The sequence below is a fragment of the Chenopodium album genome, chromosome 5, assembly GCF_948465745.1.
Source record: "Chenopodium album chromosome 5, dcCheAlbu1.1, whole genome shotgun sequence".
Lineage (NCBI taxonomy): Eukaryota > Viridiplantae > Streptophyta > Magnoliopsida > Caryophyllales > Amaranthaceae > Chenopodium > Chenopodium album.
Genome location: NC_137838.1, coordinates 74366578 through 74384020, shown reverse-complemented (window position 1 = coordinate 74384020; position 17443 = coordinate 74366578). Strand labels below are relative to the sequence as shown.

At 33.3% G+C, this 17443-nt stretch overlaps 1 protein-coding gene and 4 non-coding genes across 5 annotated transcripts; 2 read left to right on the top strand and 3 right to left on the bottom strand.

The window, feature by feature from the left end:
* Positions 1-7445: 7445 nt before the first annotated feature.
* On the top strand, positions 7446-7643 carry LOC145634086 (U2 spliceosomal RNA). The gene has a single exon (XR_014113371.1). It is a non-coding gene; the product is annotated as a U2 spliceosomal RNA (small nuclear RNA).
* A 1079-nt stretch (positions 7644-8722) lies between these two features.
* LOC145634078 (U1 spliceosomal RNA) lies at positions 8723-8883 on the top strand. The gene has a single exon (XR_014113363.1). It is a non-coding gene; the product is annotated as a U1 spliceosomal RNA (small nuclear RNA).
* Positions 8884-12178: 3295 nt separating this feature from the next.
* LOC145633150 (uncharacterized) lies at positions 12179-13454 on the bottom strand. Its single transcript, XM_081685430.1, has 2 exons — positions 13058-13454; positions 12179-12996 (listed from the first exon to the last, which is right to left on the bottom strand). Exons 1-2 carry the CDS (start codon positions 13452-13454, stop codon positions 12179-12181), a joined length of 1215 nt encoding a protein of 404 aa, XP_081541556.1.
* Positions 13455-14216: 762 nt separating this feature from the next.
* LOC145633259 (U5 spliceosomal RNA) lies at positions 14217-14333 on the bottom strand. The gene has a single exon (XR_014112596.1). It is a non-coding gene; the product is annotated as a U5 spliceosomal RNA (small nuclear RNA).
* A 580-nt stretch (positions 14334-14913) lies between these two features.
* On the bottom strand, positions 14914-15069 carry LOC145634096 (U4 spliceosomal RNA). Its single transcript, XR_014113376.1, has one exon. It is a non-coding gene; the product is annotated as a U4 spliceosomal RNA (small nuclear RNA).
* Between the last annotated feature and the right edge of the window lie 2374 nt (positions 15070-17443).

Here is a 17443-nt window from a genome sequence, read left to right as displayed (position 1 = left end):
TGTGCATGTTTGACATAACAATAATTGAAGGGGATATAAGAAATCTTTGGTAGGACTTCTTGTGTGTGTTTCAAAATTACTCTCACGTTTTTTTTTTTTTTTTTGTTTTTTTAAAAACTCTTGCGATATTTAATTTATAATAATACATACATACAATTCAACTACTAAATAATCTCATTAGTCATTTCTGGCTATTCATCGGCAAGTAAACCCTTTAATTTTTGTTTTATTTATTGTTTGAATAGTCATAATCCTTTAGTTAATAGGCTCATAAATCATACTACAGTATAATACTTGAAAATTTGAAATTAACACCTTGAACTTGGTACTCCATTGTGTTTTATTATTTGCATCAGTTTGACAGGCACTTTTATCGAGACGTAAGGTTGATCATTAATATCTTTAATTGTCTATTACTAAAAATTATAACAAAATTATATTATGAAACTAGACATTATGACTAATCTAATGATATATTATATAATACTCCGTAACATTTATTTATTTCATAGAGGTGAAAAAATTAAGTCAACCATGGTATGTTAATAGTGCAAAAATCAAAGTGATGCATTTAAAAAAAATGGAGGGGGTATAAAAAACTATTTATAAGATACTCGGTAACTTTTAGCCAATTTGGATAAACTTTTAGCATTGAGTACTTACCTTAATCCCGATTTATGCTAGGTTTATTTAAACAGTTTTGGTTTAAAATAGGTCGGGTTACTATCAGGTTCAGACGTAATCGGTTCAAGGTGTTTTCGTTGTCAGGTTGTAATGGTTCGACTTGATAACGGGTTGGGTCATTAACAGTTTGCACAAATTCAACTCAGTTCAATTTTGGGTTGGAAAAAGTTGGGTCAAGTTGTTTTTCATTTTTCAAAAACTGGGTTTTTAAATATTCGGTTCCTTTTCGGATTGGGTTTAATGGTTCTGATTAGAAATTGACAGCTCTACTTGAAATTAACACCTCGAACTATTGGTTTAAAAAACTATTATAGGATAGATACTCAATAACTTTTAGCCAATTTGGATAAACTTTTAGCCTTGAGTTACTTTAAACCTAAAATGATTTTTTTTTTCCAAAAAGCTTAATATAATTTAATGTAAATAACACTACTAAAAATTAATTTTTTTGCGACCGCCATAAACGACCGCTGAAAATAATTGCGACCATCAACAAACGATCGTAAAGTGGGGGTCGCTATTTCCATGGTCGCAAAAAAACAATATTACAACTGGTTGATGGTCGCAAAAAAATTGCGATCGTTTTATTTATTTTCAATGACCGGTACTAAAACGACGGTCGCAAATATAAATAATTGCGACTGATAGAGTAGCGGTCGCAAAACTTGCATTTTGCGACGGATATAGGCGGTCGCTAAAATGTTATTTAAAAAATAGAAACAAACGACGCAATCCCCTAAACCACCAAAACCCAGCCTGCATTCACATTGTAAACCACCTGTATCCAGTACCCACCACAACTGCCTATCCTAAACCACTTCTACCCACTACCACTGTCAACCTCCCCCAATCACCTCTACCCACCGGTTACCACCGCCGCCAATCTTAACCCAAAAAACCAAAAATTAAACACACAAATTAAACCAAAATTCAAAACTTAAATCAAAATTAACAACCCCCCCCCCCTCCCCACAAAATTACCCACCAAAAAAACCCACAAACCCAAAATCAAAATTAACAAAACTCAAACCCAAATTCAAAACGAAAATAAAACCTAAATTTAACAAAAAATAAAACCCAAAAATTAACAAAAAATCAAAATGAAAATCAAACTCAAAATGAACATAAATCAAACACTCCTTGATTCCAACCCATATCATTATGGTTTTATTATTCTTGATTCCAACCCTATACCAGTTTGTGAACCAAACACTCCTTAGTGGTATGGGATCTCCCCTCAATGATCTTTTATTTTGTTCCTTTAAAAGTAATTAATTAATTAAATTGCAAATTTTCTTTTTTCATAGTAATATTACACCTCAATCAAGTCATGCATATCTATCAAGTCAGTCAAGTCATGTATCAAACACAAATCATTCGACACATCAAAGTTCATTGTATAGTACTGTCAAAAACAAAAAAAAAAAAAAAAAAAGGTTCATTGTATATAGTTGACTGACAAGCTAAGATTATTGTTAGAATTTCATTAAAATGCAAAGTAAGAATAAATATTTGAAAAAAAAATAGCATTTTGAAATTCTTTAACTACATATATACATCTTTGGCTTCACCAATTCATACTCATCATGATTGCGTGCAGGACTGTAGGCTGAAAAACTTGATTCTTGGAGAGTAAGAAAAAAACTTTAAGTAAATTGGAGATGATATGAAGAAGGCTTGCTGCTATTTTTGGATGTTGGATACTACAGCATTTGGATGTTAGGTGTTGTTTTTAGTTATAGATTTTTGTATTGTATTTTGGTATTTTAGTTTTAGAAACAGAATTGAAATACAGAAGGCTATTTATTGAGGTTGACTATTTTTGTTTTTTTTTTTTTTTTTTTTAGAGTTTTAAAGTTGATGTTCATGTTTTTATTTTGCTTTGGAATAACTGAAATTTTTTTTCTACTCCAAATCATGCTAAGGTTGGTTAGTAAGTTTTTTAGTTGGGTTAAATTGCTTGAGAATTAACCATAGGTCCCAAACAATGAAAGAAAAAAGTTCAAAGGTGAAAAGTAAAAAATAAAGTTTAATCGCTAATTGTTACCTTAACTCCTAAAGTAGTCACCGCAGTTATCTCGACCCTAAAATACACAGTCACATGCAAAACAAAAAAATTTCCCGCCAATTTTTTTTTTCTCCCTTAAAAATTAACATGATAAAAAAAAGGTTAATAAATACAAGCTTACAATAATTTATAAAAATATTTTTAAATTACATACCTACCAAGAGTCTTATAAGATAGACATTAAATGAATTCAAATTTCAAAATATATATATATGACCATACATTTTATTTTATATATATATTTTTGTTGCTTCATTTATAGTAAATTCACTTTAATTGACTTCCACTATTACTAGTATACAATATATACACACGATTTTCATTCATATATGACCATACATTTTGATTTAAGATACTACTTGAATTCACATATATATTTCTCATCAGTGAAAACTTCACAAATTTATAACTTGTCTATCTACAAAGTTATAAATAAAATTTATTGTCAATTATTGGTTGCTTATTGAGTATAAACATTTCCTATTAATAATTGAGTTTCTAAACTGTAAAAATTGTAATATAATAACTTGTAAAAGGTTCTTCGCAATAATGGAGAAAGAATGAGAGAACAATACAATGGGTCTTACTTATTTTAACGGTCCGCTTAGTTGTGATCTAATTAATCACATAAAAGGTCTTTTTATAACATAAGAAAACATTAATAAAACCGTACCCTAAATTATTCCCCAAGTATAAATTAAATAGCTTCCATAGAAGAAATATAATATAGTTTTAGGAAACATTCCATAAAATACGCTATGCTTCAAACTGGAACAAAAATGTCTCACTCGACCGGGCACTGAGATGCCATTCTAAGCACGTCCGTGCCCCATCCAAAAAGCCAATGCGGAAGCTTAAAATTTAGAAAGTCTGACCAGGCACGGACGTCGGTAATAATAACGTTTTAGCTTCATCAATACTTCGTAAAATGGCCATGGATTACTTTTTGGTTAAATGTCTAATCAAAATTGGGCATATGCCTCGTCGTTAGAAAACTCTTGAAACGAGCTGTCACCTTCAACTTAAATCACCTCAATATCACTTATAGAATAAGAGTTGCATTCAAAGTAAGCCTATTAGATTTTGATTCACAAATTATTTTTGATACCATTGTTTTATGCATGCAATTTCTACTACTTCCACTATTTAATTACACTTACCATTCAAAAATTTACACAATTCTCAATCTTTATCATCCTTGGGAGGCCCCCTTTTTTTTTTTTTTTGTTCCCTCTAGGGTTTCTCCCTTGGAGGGTTTTTCCCAGCCTTCATTGCTAGGTTTTTTCAATTTTTTTGAAGGTAATTCTTCTCTCCTCTCCCTATTCTCTCCACCTCTACCATCTATTTTCCTCTTGGTCTCGGTTGTGAATCTTTGTAGGGGCCTCCACTGGTGTTCTTACCAGTGGTAAGCCCCAAAAACCTTTAAATTGCTTTCAATAAATAGTCTCATCCTTGAGATGATGATTTTTCTCTTGAGAATATTTTCTTTTTATGTTTCTATGGCAAGAGTCGAAGATTTAGGGTTTCGTAATTTCTACAAGAATCCAGGGGACAATATGAGTATTTTCACTCAAACGACTAAGCAATAGTGGATTTCAAGCCGAATCAATACAAACTCACATATTGTATTGCTTTAGATGAAGTTTTTATAAAGGCAATTGTTCAAATTTACGATGTATTTAGTTTTAAGGTGTGTACTTATGTTGGAATTCTTGATTTCTTAATAATTAATGTAAGTGCCATTTGGCGATACTTTATTAATAAACTAGGTTAATCCCGTGCGATGCACGGTTTTAGCAATAAAATATTTGATCATATATATTACTCTGTAGAAGACATGATATTATATATTCTTATTAAATTCATAATTAAAATAAAATTAAAAAAAAATGACAGGATTAGTGTTTAGTGGTTAATATAGGAGGAAAGAAGGAAAAATGAAAGAGCTACTATCAATTACGTAGTAATTTTTTTTCTCTATAAGAAAATTGTGTTGTTAGTCAATTTAGTAAAAAAAAATATTAAGTTTTTATGAAAATGTGTAATTAATTTAGCTTTTCCAAACATTAGCTTTATTTTTTAAGGGGGGGAAAAACTTAAAAAGGATGATGTCATTTATAGTTTTGGCGGGAATTTTTTTAATAAAAAACTGACACATCTGCAGCGGTGATGTCAGCGGTTTCTACTTTAGTTATAGTTATAGATAAAAAAACTGACACATCTGCAGCGGTGATGTCAGCGATTTCTACTTTAGTTATAGTTATAGATAGATAGATTCCTTCTTCATGTCCAAAAAAAAAAAACTTTATCATCCTTGGTTTACTTTGTGCGGAATCATAAGAGATTAGTCCCAATAATACACACACTCTTAACACTTGTTCAATAATCAATATCCAAAAAGGGTAAAAAAAAATCTGACATGACCTTATTACATTTCAAAAGTGAAAATGATTGTTTGGTGAGAGCTCGCTATCAATGGATTCATGTGAGACCGTCAATTATGTGTGGATCATGTATACACAACGTCTTCAATATTTTGGCCCACCACAATAATTATTGAGAGCTATCAATGCGTTTGATGTGATTAGGTTTGAACACGAGGCTTTTTTTTTTTTTTTTTTTTTTTTTGAATACGAGGCTATTAACTATAAGCATAATAAATTATACTCCTATTTTGTTACTTATCCCTATAATATAATACTTTCCTATGTTCTTTTTTACTTGACGTGTTTCTTTTATCACGCTTGTCAATGTAAAACTTTAACAGTCAATAATTTTAATTCTTCATAATTAAAAAATATAAAAGTTATATATTATGATACTACTTATTGAGATGAATTCAAAATGATTCAACATAAATATTTTTTCCTTACATATTATTAACAAAACACGGTCAAATGAGGGGTGGTGAATAATGTAAAAGTCAAAATGGGTCAAGTAAAAAAGAACGGAGGAAGTAATTCGTATTTGTTTTAATTGATTGGGCAAAAACTCCACCGTGTTTGTCACCCAATTGATAATTTAGGCATTGGGGTAAAGGATATATGCTCCCTTCATGTTTAAATAAATTAAACATTTTGACTTTTTACACTATTTATATCAAATTTACTTTGACTAATGTTTGTGGTTTATATAAATAAGAATAAATATAGTCAGGTAGATAATTGTTGGAATCATATCAATGAATAGTTTATTAATATTCAATTATTATAATTTTTATTTATTCATAAATATGATAAATAAAATTATTTGCAATCACAGTTTTGCATTGGCATATGTGTACAATGGAAACGTTTCATTTATTTAAACTCGGAGGGAATGAAAATCTCCTGAAATATAGATATTATCCCTTAAAATAATGAGTCGAAGAACAATGGATAATAATGGTGTAAAGCATAAATACAGTCCTTGAACTATTGTATAAGGTAAGTTTTAGTCCCTCTCAACTTTTTTGGAGCATTTTAGTCCCTCCCCCACCTTGAAAGGGGTTTTCCAACCAAAAGTTTAGTGAGAAGAACTAATAATATGAATTAAAGGAGTAGGAGGAATGAGTTTAATTACATGGTTTTTTTTATTTTTTTATTTATTTTTAAGGAAAATTTGTCAAAAACAAGCTTTTAAAGTGTCCACTTTATTTAAAACAACCTTTTAAATTTTTTTTTTTTGCAATTTAAGACCACATTATAAATTTTTTTTATCAAAGACAACCAAATGTTACTTTCCAGCGTTGACTCAATTTTTGCCGATGTTGACCACGAGTGTGCGAGTCACGTGACCTCCTACATTGCTTAATACACCCCTTTTTCCTCCAATTAACTCCTATTAAAACCTCTGCTTCTCTTTCATCCCTCTTTTAGTACGAGTGAATTGGAGTGAAAATTGGTGTATTAAGCAATATACGAGTTCATGTGCGTTGCACACTAGTGGTTAACATCGGGACAAATAGAGTCAAACGCTGGAAAGTAGCATTTGGTTGTCTTTGATAAAAAAAATTTATAATGTGGTCTGAAATTGCAAAAACAGTTTTAAATAAAGTGGACACTTTAAAAGGTTGTTTCTGACAAATTTTCCTATTTTTAAAGTAAGAATATATGATTTTCCATCTTTAATATTTTTGAAGAAAAATAAAATTTTGACAAAAAATAAAGGAAGTTTTGTTTTTGTTTTTTTTTTTTTAAATTATTAATGGGGTGTTTTTGGGAATTTTAAATAAAATTTTGAAGAAAAAAAAAACACAAAAAAAATGAGTCATGATCCCTAAACTATTGATGACTCAACATCCCTAAACTATTTTGCTGACTCATAGTCCCTAAACTAATGCTTAGTCAGCTTAGTCCCTAAACTTTTGGCTGGAAAACACCTTTCAAGGTGGGGGGGAGGGGGGACTAAAATGCTCCAAAAAAGTTGAGAGGGACTAAAACTTACCCTTATACAATAGTTTAAGGACCGTATTTATGCTTTACTCGATAATAATGTGAAGTTACATTTCCAATTTCTTATTTCATAAAGAACTAGATTTCACAAAAGATGAAATTAAAGTAGCTAGTTTAATTGTCACTTAAGAGCACTAGATATCCAATTATGCATAAATTACAAATACAAAGCATTTCTCCCACATTGACCATTAATAAGAAACGATGGAGATGTCACTCAAGTTAAAGTATAAAATTCGGGTCAAACAATGGATCAAAGCATACCTTTGTCGGCCTTTTGGCTAAGATCAAGTGTAGTATCTGTTCTTATCAGTTTAATATCTGATACGTGAGTCAATGACTCACAACGATATTAAATTTATTTTTTTAAGGGGGAGGATCCATCACGGTAGCTTGCTATCGGGATCCTTAAGCGTCGCCTTTGCGTTGCAATATAGCAAAGGCCTGGCGCACCCCACCAAATTGAAACCAAATCTCTTGTTGATTTAGTCTGTTACAAAGAGTGATAACATGTATTTATGGTGAATAACTTAATATGATTGAAGTTCTTAATATGTTTAAATTTTTCCTGTTTGGTGGGACTAAGTTGTTTTCAGGGAAAACCAATTTCCCTTTTTACATTGTTTGATCCTTCATTTTATATGGCAATAATAAGAATGAAGTTTTCTTCAAGGTCAGATCAATTCAAAATTGATTCGTTAAAGACTTAAGGAGGCTATATAATTTTTTTTTTTTTCAATCAAGCTAGCTGAGTTCATACATAAGTGTGTTTCATTCATAAGTGAGATTTGCGGTTTTCACATTTGTAGATATTATGTACATAATATCATATAGTTTATCATCATATTCACTCTTATCATATAGTCTAGCATCATATTCACTCTTAATATAGTCTAGCATCATTTTATTTTATAAAGCGTCTAATTTATATCAATTGTTATGAATTAAGGTATGTTCTCATTGACTGAACTCAGCTGAATTGAACTGAACTGAACTGAATTGAGCTGAGTTGAACTGAACTGAACTGAACTGAGCTGAACTGAATATTTTATAAGAGAAGGAAATTAGGAGCTGAACTGAACTGAATTTCAACGTAAGAGAACAGGCCCTTAGTCAATGAGGTTTATTAAACAAATTCAATTACACCACTATGTTCTTGAAAACTGCCAGAAAAAATTCTATAAACATACTCCTATGCAGAATTAGGGGGAAAAAGGCAGTTCTTTTTAAAACTTTTTGAACTTGTTCGACAATTGATAAAAATTTGGTGATCACTTTGAACCTTGTCTCGATCAACCTTTACAAAAGAATCTTTGCTATAAGCTTAAATGGGTAAATCTTTTTCTCGATGCATCTTTTAGCATCGTTGCCTCGTACACTTATGATATGATAGTAAAGAACGAATTGAACCATTACTTTGATACGTAGTATATGTATATTAATGTAGAAAGAATTTCATGATTCATCCCACATTGAGAAGGTACAAAAGTAATTAGAAAAATCCAGTATAAGAAGAAATTGAATGACGTTTGATAACTTACTTACCTGGACGAGGTCAATGGGCGATCAAGAAGGCTCATAGCCTAGGGTGATGGCTTCCATTGCACTTCGGAAGCGCATCAACTTAAGATCTCCCCAAGTGGGAGAGTCTGCATCATAATTTGTGACAGTGGGGGCCTGCGTTCGCGCGGCCTCTATCTATTTCTATACTTAAAATTGAAGCTACGTTTTTTTATTGTCGAACAAAATTAAGATTTTGCTTACAATTTTAGAAAAAATAATCCCAACTTTCATCAATTTTAATTTGATACAATAATCCCAACTTTGGATTATTCTGGAATAATCCGAACTTTAGGGGGTCTTCTTTTTCTTCAATCCCAAACCGGTCAATAAAAGTCAATGACCCATTATATTAGGTCACTTGACACGTGTCAAGTCCTGATTGGTCTAAATTTTTTTTTAAAAAAAAACAAAAAAAAAAACTTCCCTCCCTCAAAACCACCAGCCCCCCACCCAAACCACCCCCTCCACCAGCCCTCCCTCACCCCTTCCACCAGACCCCACCCGAAAACACCCCCACGCAGCCGAAAAACCGCCCCCACCCCCGACCACCACTCCCCACCTGCCGAAACCGACCCAAACCACCATCCCCTTCACAACACCCAAAACCCTCACCGTTGTACTCCAAAATTGAAACCCTAATAATGGTTTTAAGGTTTCGATTATGGGTCAAAATTGAGGGAGAAAGGGGGCGGAAATGGTTGGGGGAGTGAGAACGTCAGCATAGAGGAGGAGGCTTGGGTGCCAGTGAGTGGTGATGGAAGGTTTTTTCGAGGAAGGAATTGAGGTGGTTTCGGGTTAAACAACGTTTTTACGGGATGGGAGAAGGGAGGGGGGAGGGTTTCGTGGGTGGGGGAAGGGAGGGGGAGGTGTTTCGGCAGGTGGGGAGTGGTAGTTGGGGGGTGAGGGCGGTTTCCAGTTGCGTGGGGGTGTTTCCGGGTAGGGTCTGGTGGAAGAGGTGGGGGAGGGCTGGTGGAGGGGGTGGTTTGGGTGGGGGACTGGTGGTTTAGGGGGAATTATGTTTTTTTTTTTAATTTTCAAAGTTTTTTTTTTTATTTTTTATTTATTTTGGACTAATCATGTAATGACACGTGGCTTTTAAAAAACATTTTTAGAAAAATAACCTTCTCAACAGATAACCGATCATAAGGACTGAAGAAAAAGAAAAACCCCCAAAGTTCGGATTATTCCAGAATAATCCAAAGTTCGGATTATTGTACCAAAATTGATGAAAGTTGGGATTATTTTTTCTAATTTTTCCAAAATTTTATTAGATGTCTTTGACCATAAAAACTTTTTAGATGTCAAATATGTATCAATCTTCTAATAGCTACAAAGGCGGGGTAATTTACTAGTTACCTTCATATTTTTAGTTGACATGTATTTCTTTTTAGGAAGTTTATTTAAGGTAGACACATTTATTTTTAAAAAGTTTATTTTTAGTTGATATGTTTCCTTTTTGGGTAAGTTTTATACCTTATTATTGTAGTATACCCCACTTGTTTTATCATTCTCCCTCCTCTCCTTAATATGTGTGCCTAAATTAACAATATTAAATGCGTCAATCAAATAAAAATGCACTAGGTGAAAAAAGGCATTTGGCAGCGGTTCAAACCCGGTCTAAGACACCGGTTTGAACCGCTGCCTATGTGAGGGATGCCAAAAACCAAGTTTTTGGCACCGGTTCAAAACCGGTGCCATAGGGTGGAAAAGGCACCGGTTAACCGGTGCCAAAAAGGCCCACTAAATTTTTTTTCAAAGTTTTTGGCACCGGTTAACCGGTGCCAAAAAACCCCCCAAAAATCTTTTTTTTTTTTTTTTTTGCTTAAAAATTAAATAAACTAATTTAAATAAAAACACAAAATATAAATCAAACGTCTAAACGATTCTGTTTAATATATAATCAATAAAATTTTACAACATAGATCAATAAAAAAAATTACTTATAAATCAAAAAAAATTACAACATATAAATAAATAAAAAAAACTACAATATAAATCAAAAAAAAAAATATTACAACATCACAATCTAAAAATCCCCATATTCTTGATTCTTGATTCTTGGATTATGTATACCTGGTCCAATTAAAACATCAAAAATAAATTGATTAAAATGAACAAGCTGCGAAAAAAAATAAAAAAAACCCAGAAAAAAAAAATCGAATTAAAATCGATTAAATTAAAAATAAAATCGAAAAAAACCCAGAAATCAAAACATCAAAACAAAATCGAAATAATAAAAACAAAATTCCAGAAAAAAAATGAATAAACCCAGAAATCATAAAAATAAAAACAAAATCGAACAATTAAAAAACCCAGAAATCAATTAAAATAAAAACAAAAACAAAAAAAAATTGAAATCGGAAAAACCCAGAAAAAATTGAAAATCAAAATCGAAAAACAAAAATCAAAATCAAAATAAGACAACGAAAGTAAAATCGAAACATAAAAATCAAAATCGAAAAAAAAAGAAAAACAAAAATCAAGATCGAAAAACAAAAATCAAAAATCAAAATCAGACAACAAAAGTAAAAATCGAAACACAAAAATCAAAATCGATAAAAAAGAAAATCAAAAATCAAAAATCAAAATCGAAAAACAAAAATAAAAAATTGAAAAACCCAGAAATCGAAAAAATAAAAACAAAAACGAACAAATAAAAAAACCTAGAAATCAATTAAAATAAAACAAAAACGAAAAAAAATTGAAATCGAAAAAACCCAGAAAAAATCGAAAATCAAAATCGAAAAACAAAATTCAAAAATCAAAAATCAAAATCACAACACAAAAACCCAGAAATTGAGGGAGGAGGAGTGGTCTCCGTGGTGTTGTTGCATGTGCTTGCGGTGGTCTTCGTGGTGGTGTTCGTGGTGGTCTCCGTGGTGGTGTTCGTAGTGGTCTCCGTGGTGAGCTTGAAGGAGGAGATGAGAACGAAGAAAGGGAAGGAGGAGATGAGAACGAAGAAAGGGAAGGAGGTTAAGTGGAGTGAAAGAGGAGGAGAGGAGAAGAGGAGAGATAAATAGTAGGAAAGAAGAGGAGAGGAGAATGAAGCGGCGAGCTAGTAGTGAAGCAAAATAGGGTTTCATATAAATATGGCCGTTTTTTTAAAGTAAGGAACGGTTCAATTGGCACCGGTTCAAACCGGTGCCTTTTTAATTTTTGGCACCGGTTCAGGCCAAACCGGTGCCTTTTCTCTTTTGGTAAAATCCCGCCCATTTCCAGACCGGTTTTGGGCACCGATTTAGCCTGAACCGGTGCCATATGGGGGGTGCCTAATGCTTTTTTTCTACTAGTGATGGATGAAGTATTTACTTATACTCCCACAGTCCCACCCCCAAGTTATTCAGGTTAAAATTGCAACTATAACATATAAAAAGTAAAATAAGAAACTTTTTTTTTTTAACAATAGCAAAACTTACATCAAAAAAAAAAATTACGCATAATTCGAAAGTTTAATACGACAATATTTAGCTATCTTGTCTTCTCTTTGTACTTGATCCCTTTGCACTTTTAGGATTGTGCATCTCTGAAAGGAAGCACCCACCTCCTTAATTTCCTTCACCATCCATGTGATTAAAACATCCTTACCTAGTCCATCTTGAAGATTGTTGATAAGCACAATAGAGTCTGAGAGGATGAGAATCCCTTGGTTACCTTTCGCCCTTGCCCATTTCATAGCTTCTAGGCAAGCCCAAGCTTCACAATGTAGAGCCGATGAAGCCACTCCATATTTGCCTCCTTCGCTTAGCTCATCCCCACAGTTACTTCCTATGATTGCCCAACCAATCCCCGCTCTTGTTGTTTTTTTGTCCCACGACCCATCCACCCCCACCATGAAGCTATCATAACCATATCGCTCTTTTCCCAATTGTACTACGTTGAAACCCGGGGGGATGTAGGGATCCTCCCTTGAATCAAATATAACATTGTTGTTATACTCTTCTTTTTGGCAGAAAGTCACATGATCTTGCATTGCTAAATTGATATATTCTGTGACTAGACTTGCTCCCCCATTGATCTCATTAAAGCTTCGGGCATTCCTCGTCTTCCACAGACCCCATAAAGTAGCAATAAACTTAATGCTACGAGTACCATACTTACCATCCTCGCTATAGAAAAGCAGGATATAATGCTGGATCCACATTCTCAGCGAATTGAATCCTGGCGAATCAGAGCAAATTGCCAGGGAGCCATTCTCCCAGACATCCTTTGCTAGAATACATTGTCTGAAAAGATGCTGACTGTCCTCCTCTTCATTTCCACAAAAAATCACAGGTTTCCTCAACTTGTAAGCCCCTTCTCACTAGATTACCTTTTACCGCTATACCATCATGAAAAAGTTTCCACAGAAAAATCTTCCATTTAGGTTGGATATTCATCCTCCATATGAGCTTAACAAATTTCTGCTCCTCCAATGAAAGAGTCAAAAGCCCTGTCCCTTGTTCCTTTGCCAGAAAGTAATAGCCAGTTTTAACAGTAAACCTACCAGACGGGTGGTATTTCCAGTAGAGGAAATCATCCTCCATGGAACAGGGGAGTTCCATAGCCATAATTGATTTTGCACTATTCCATTCAAAACATTCTCTAACTTTTCCCACTTTCCAAGCATTTGAATTATTATCAATGAAATCACTAACCTTCCATCCTAGTAACTCTCCTAGAGTCTGACTTGAATTTGCAACTGGAATTTCACCATTGACCCAAGGCATTTTGATAGCCTTGATTTTTTCCCCGTTGCCTACTTTCCAAGCAAAACCATTCTTGAATGAGTCAATCACTTTTTGAATGCTTGACCTTCCCATCGAAGGGCAGCCTATTCTCTCATAGGGTCTAGCCAAATTGCATATCCCTCCCGGTTGAAAACCTCTATGTACTCTCGAAAGCAAAAGCTGTGGGTGCAAATGCATTCTAGATGCCTGTTTAAATAGGAGTGCATCATTGAGTGAAGAAGTACCTCGGATACCTAGGCCTCCCATGCTCTTCGGCAGTTGGATAGTCTTTATACTCACCCAATGCATACCCTTATTTCCATTGTTAGACCACCAGAACCTTGTGATAAGCGAGTCAATTTTGTTTTCCACACTTTGCGGTAGTTTCAAGCATTTCATGACATGAGCAGAAATACTCACTAAGATTGTGTTGATTAAAATGAGTTTGGCAGACTGAGATATACGTAAGGAGGCCCAAGAAACAATCTTTTCTAATACCTTGTCCTTTCAATTCCTGGTTGACAAAATAAGAAACTTTTAGAGACAAAGGAAGTACTTTATAAAAACTTTAATGTGAACCGTCGAATTTGATCAGATACCTAATTCAGCATTTACACGAGTCATACCAGATTTAAATGGACCAAAATTATCTAAATCACAACCAAGGACATGTGATCATCTATTCACTTGAGGCACAAGGAAATTAACACATGAATTTCGTTCAGAGATTACATTGTTGCCGCATTTTCAAAACTAGTGCTGGGAGCTCTATAGATGAACTCCCTCCAAAAATAAACGTATGCCACTAAATGCAGCGAGCACACGGTATTCTTTAGTAAAAGGCGAAAGAATAGTTCGCTTTGTGCTCACTGCGTAGCTGCGTGAAGAGTACATACATGAGGCAAACTGATTTATACCAGTTTTGTAGCTTCAATCATCAATCTAGTCCATGTGGGACTAATCTGCTTAGTTTGTTTTTTTTTCCTTGAGGAATCTGCTTAGTTTTATTTTAATCATTTTTTTTCTATTTATTTATTAATTTATTTGGTACTAGTAGAGTAGTACAGTAGTAGTTTTTCAGCTCTTAATCAACAACCATAACAGACCTCATAGGAGAGGGACACACATTTGACTACCTAAATAGAAAGCTTACGCTATTGCTTTTCAGTCAATTATCGAAAATTGTCGATCTACTGTAATAGTTTGAATCCTAATTGATCCAAATCTTTTCTATAATAAGCAGTAGACAAATGTGAAGTACGAAATTTGAAAATTCTTCTATATTCACATAGTTTTCGTTACAATGACTATCATAAACATCGTTGAAATTTTTTGGTTTTTTCTTATGTAGTTAAAGGCTCATTGGCAAATTCATTAAAGCTTATATACAGATAAAAATTGTTAACGGCTTGATTAACTTCTAAAACTATTCTCCAGATAAAAATGGTAGGAATTGTAGGGCTTTTCCCTAGGAAAAGGGAGCCCTTCCAGAAATTCTCGACGGCCACGGTCAAAGCCGAGGCCAAAGAGGGGGTTTGGAAATAGTTTTCAACCAGCAATTGACGCGCCTCGGTTATTACCTCACTAGCTGCGTCATTGCCCCAAGCGCAAAGATGAATATTATTATCCATAGTTTTCGCTTATATACTAGTGTCATTGGTTGTTTATGTCTTAAACTATATGTTAGGAATATAGGAAAATATATTATTGTGATATATTTTCCATATAGATCTTATGATATTATATTTAGGATAATAATATATCTTAGTGATATTCTAAGATAGATTTATGGAAGTTTATATGATAGAGTTTATATTGTGTAGGTTATCTTTTGTAGGCTATAAATAATAGCCAAGATCATCAATACAATTCAAGCTATTCTCTCATAAATAATTTAGCATGTTAGGAATATAGGAAAATATATTATTGTGATATATTTTCCATATAGATCTTATGATATTATATTTAGGATAATAATATATCTTAGTGATATTCTAAGATAGATTTATGGAAGTTTATATGATAGAGTTTATATTGTGTAGGTTATCTTTTGTAGGCTATAAATAATAGCCAAGATCATCAATACAATTCAAGCTATTCTCTCATAAATAATTCAGCATGGTATCAAGAGCAGGTTAAATCTTGGGACCGTTCACACAAATATTCCCCTGCCGGTGGGTTAGCATATTAACCCACCGGTGGGATTCAAAAATTTGCTTCCTCTTTGCAATAGTATTGCTCTTTGAAATTTTTATTTTTTTTTATTTAATCTTTTTTTTTTTGGAATAACCATGTGATACGTGGGTTATTATTGGTGTATGTGATCAATATGAATGATCATATGTGATTTGGTTAGGCTGTAGTGTTTGAGTGTCCATGGAGATGAAGAAAAGCCACGTTTGGCGTATTGTTTATAATTTTAAAAAAAAAATTGTAAAAGACCACGGACACCAGCGAAGGGCCTGGCAAAGAAGATCACGGACACCAGCAAAGGGTCGTGGCAAAGAAGATTATGGACACCAGCAAAGGGCCGTGGCAAAGAAGACCACGGACACCAGCAAAGGGTCGTGACAAAAGACCATGGACACCAGCAAAGGGTCGTGACAGAAGACCATGGACACCAGCAAAGGGCCGTGGTAGCAAAAGTTCGTTTTTTTTTAAATAAAAAAATTTGAAGGCGACATCAACAGAGAGGTGCAACTCGATCGACTTCAACAAAGTGCGAATTTCCAATCGTAACGTTCGTGTTACTGCCGTTACGATTGCGGGAGGGTGTTAGGAATATAGGAAAATATATTATTGTGATATATTTTCCATATAGATCTTATGATATTATATTTAGGATAATAATATATCTTAGTGATATTCTAAGATAGATTTATGAAAGTTTATATGATAGAGTTTATATTGTGTAGGTTATCTTTTGTAGGCTATAAATAATAGCCAAGATCATCAATACAATTCAAGCTATTCTCTCATAAATAATTCAGCACTATAGGATATGGGACAAGAATAAGAATCTAATTTAGTACCAACACTATACAACTAGTATAAGTACTTAATTATTTATATATTTAAAAAAATGTGTACAAATATCGAAGATTGAGAGTTTGTAGTGTTGTGAATCAAAGTTAAAAAAACCCAACTATTATATTTATACATACCAACCTAAGCTTGGCCTAGTTTAAAGGAAAACTCCTCACTAACACTTTGTTTGTATAGGAAGAAATGGAAGGAAGAGAAGAGAAATGGAGGGGGAAAAATTCTTGTTTGGGTAAAAGATTGGGGGAAGGAAGGGGAAGGAGAGAGATGGATCCATTTTCCCTCTCTCTATAATAACCATAATCTCTCCAAAATTGGAGAGATTTAGAGGGATAATGGAGCTCACCTCCCCCTCCCTTTCTTTTCCCTTCCCTTCCTCCATTTTTCCTTCCTTCTTTGCTATCCAAACAAAGCGTAAAGGCAATTTAGGGAAGGGAACATTTTTCACCATTCCTCCCATTCTCCCAAATAAGGCTCAAGTAATATTAATATCTAAACACATCCATTAAATACGGCCTTAAGAAATAGCACACGGCTAATATCCCAATCTATCCTAACTTATGTATGTCAATAATCCAATCCATCTTACACTTTTCACGTGATTAGTAAAGTAATTTTCTTTAAATCAACAATCAAAACGTCACGTACAATAGTTCACAACAACTCGATCACTTTTATCTTCATATGATTTATATTTTAAGCTAATGTGAAACTAACTATATCTATGGTCAAAGTATTGTACTCCGTATTAGTAAACGCGCATATTCAAAACGCACAATATTCACAGTTTGAAGATAGTGATGACATGCATGCAATACTGGAAATAAATCTGATCCAACATTTGATAATAAGAAGTGATAATATAATTATAAACGACAACATACACTGAATAATGAAGGCAACAACAACAAACAGTACAACTTAGCTTAGGTAGAGTTTGCTAGCAC

What these genes read in the sequence shown, in the direction of transcription:
- LOC145633150 (XM_081685430.1), bottom strand. Translation starts at nt 13,454, where the DNA reads ATGCCTTGGGTCAATGGTGAAATTCCAGTTGCAAATTCAAGTCAGACT. An exon ending in TGATGGTATAGCGGTAAAAG is followed by an intron (nt 12,997 to 13,057) that starts GTAATCTAGTGA and finishes GTGGAAATGAAG; the next exon opens with AGGAGGACAGTCAGCATCTT.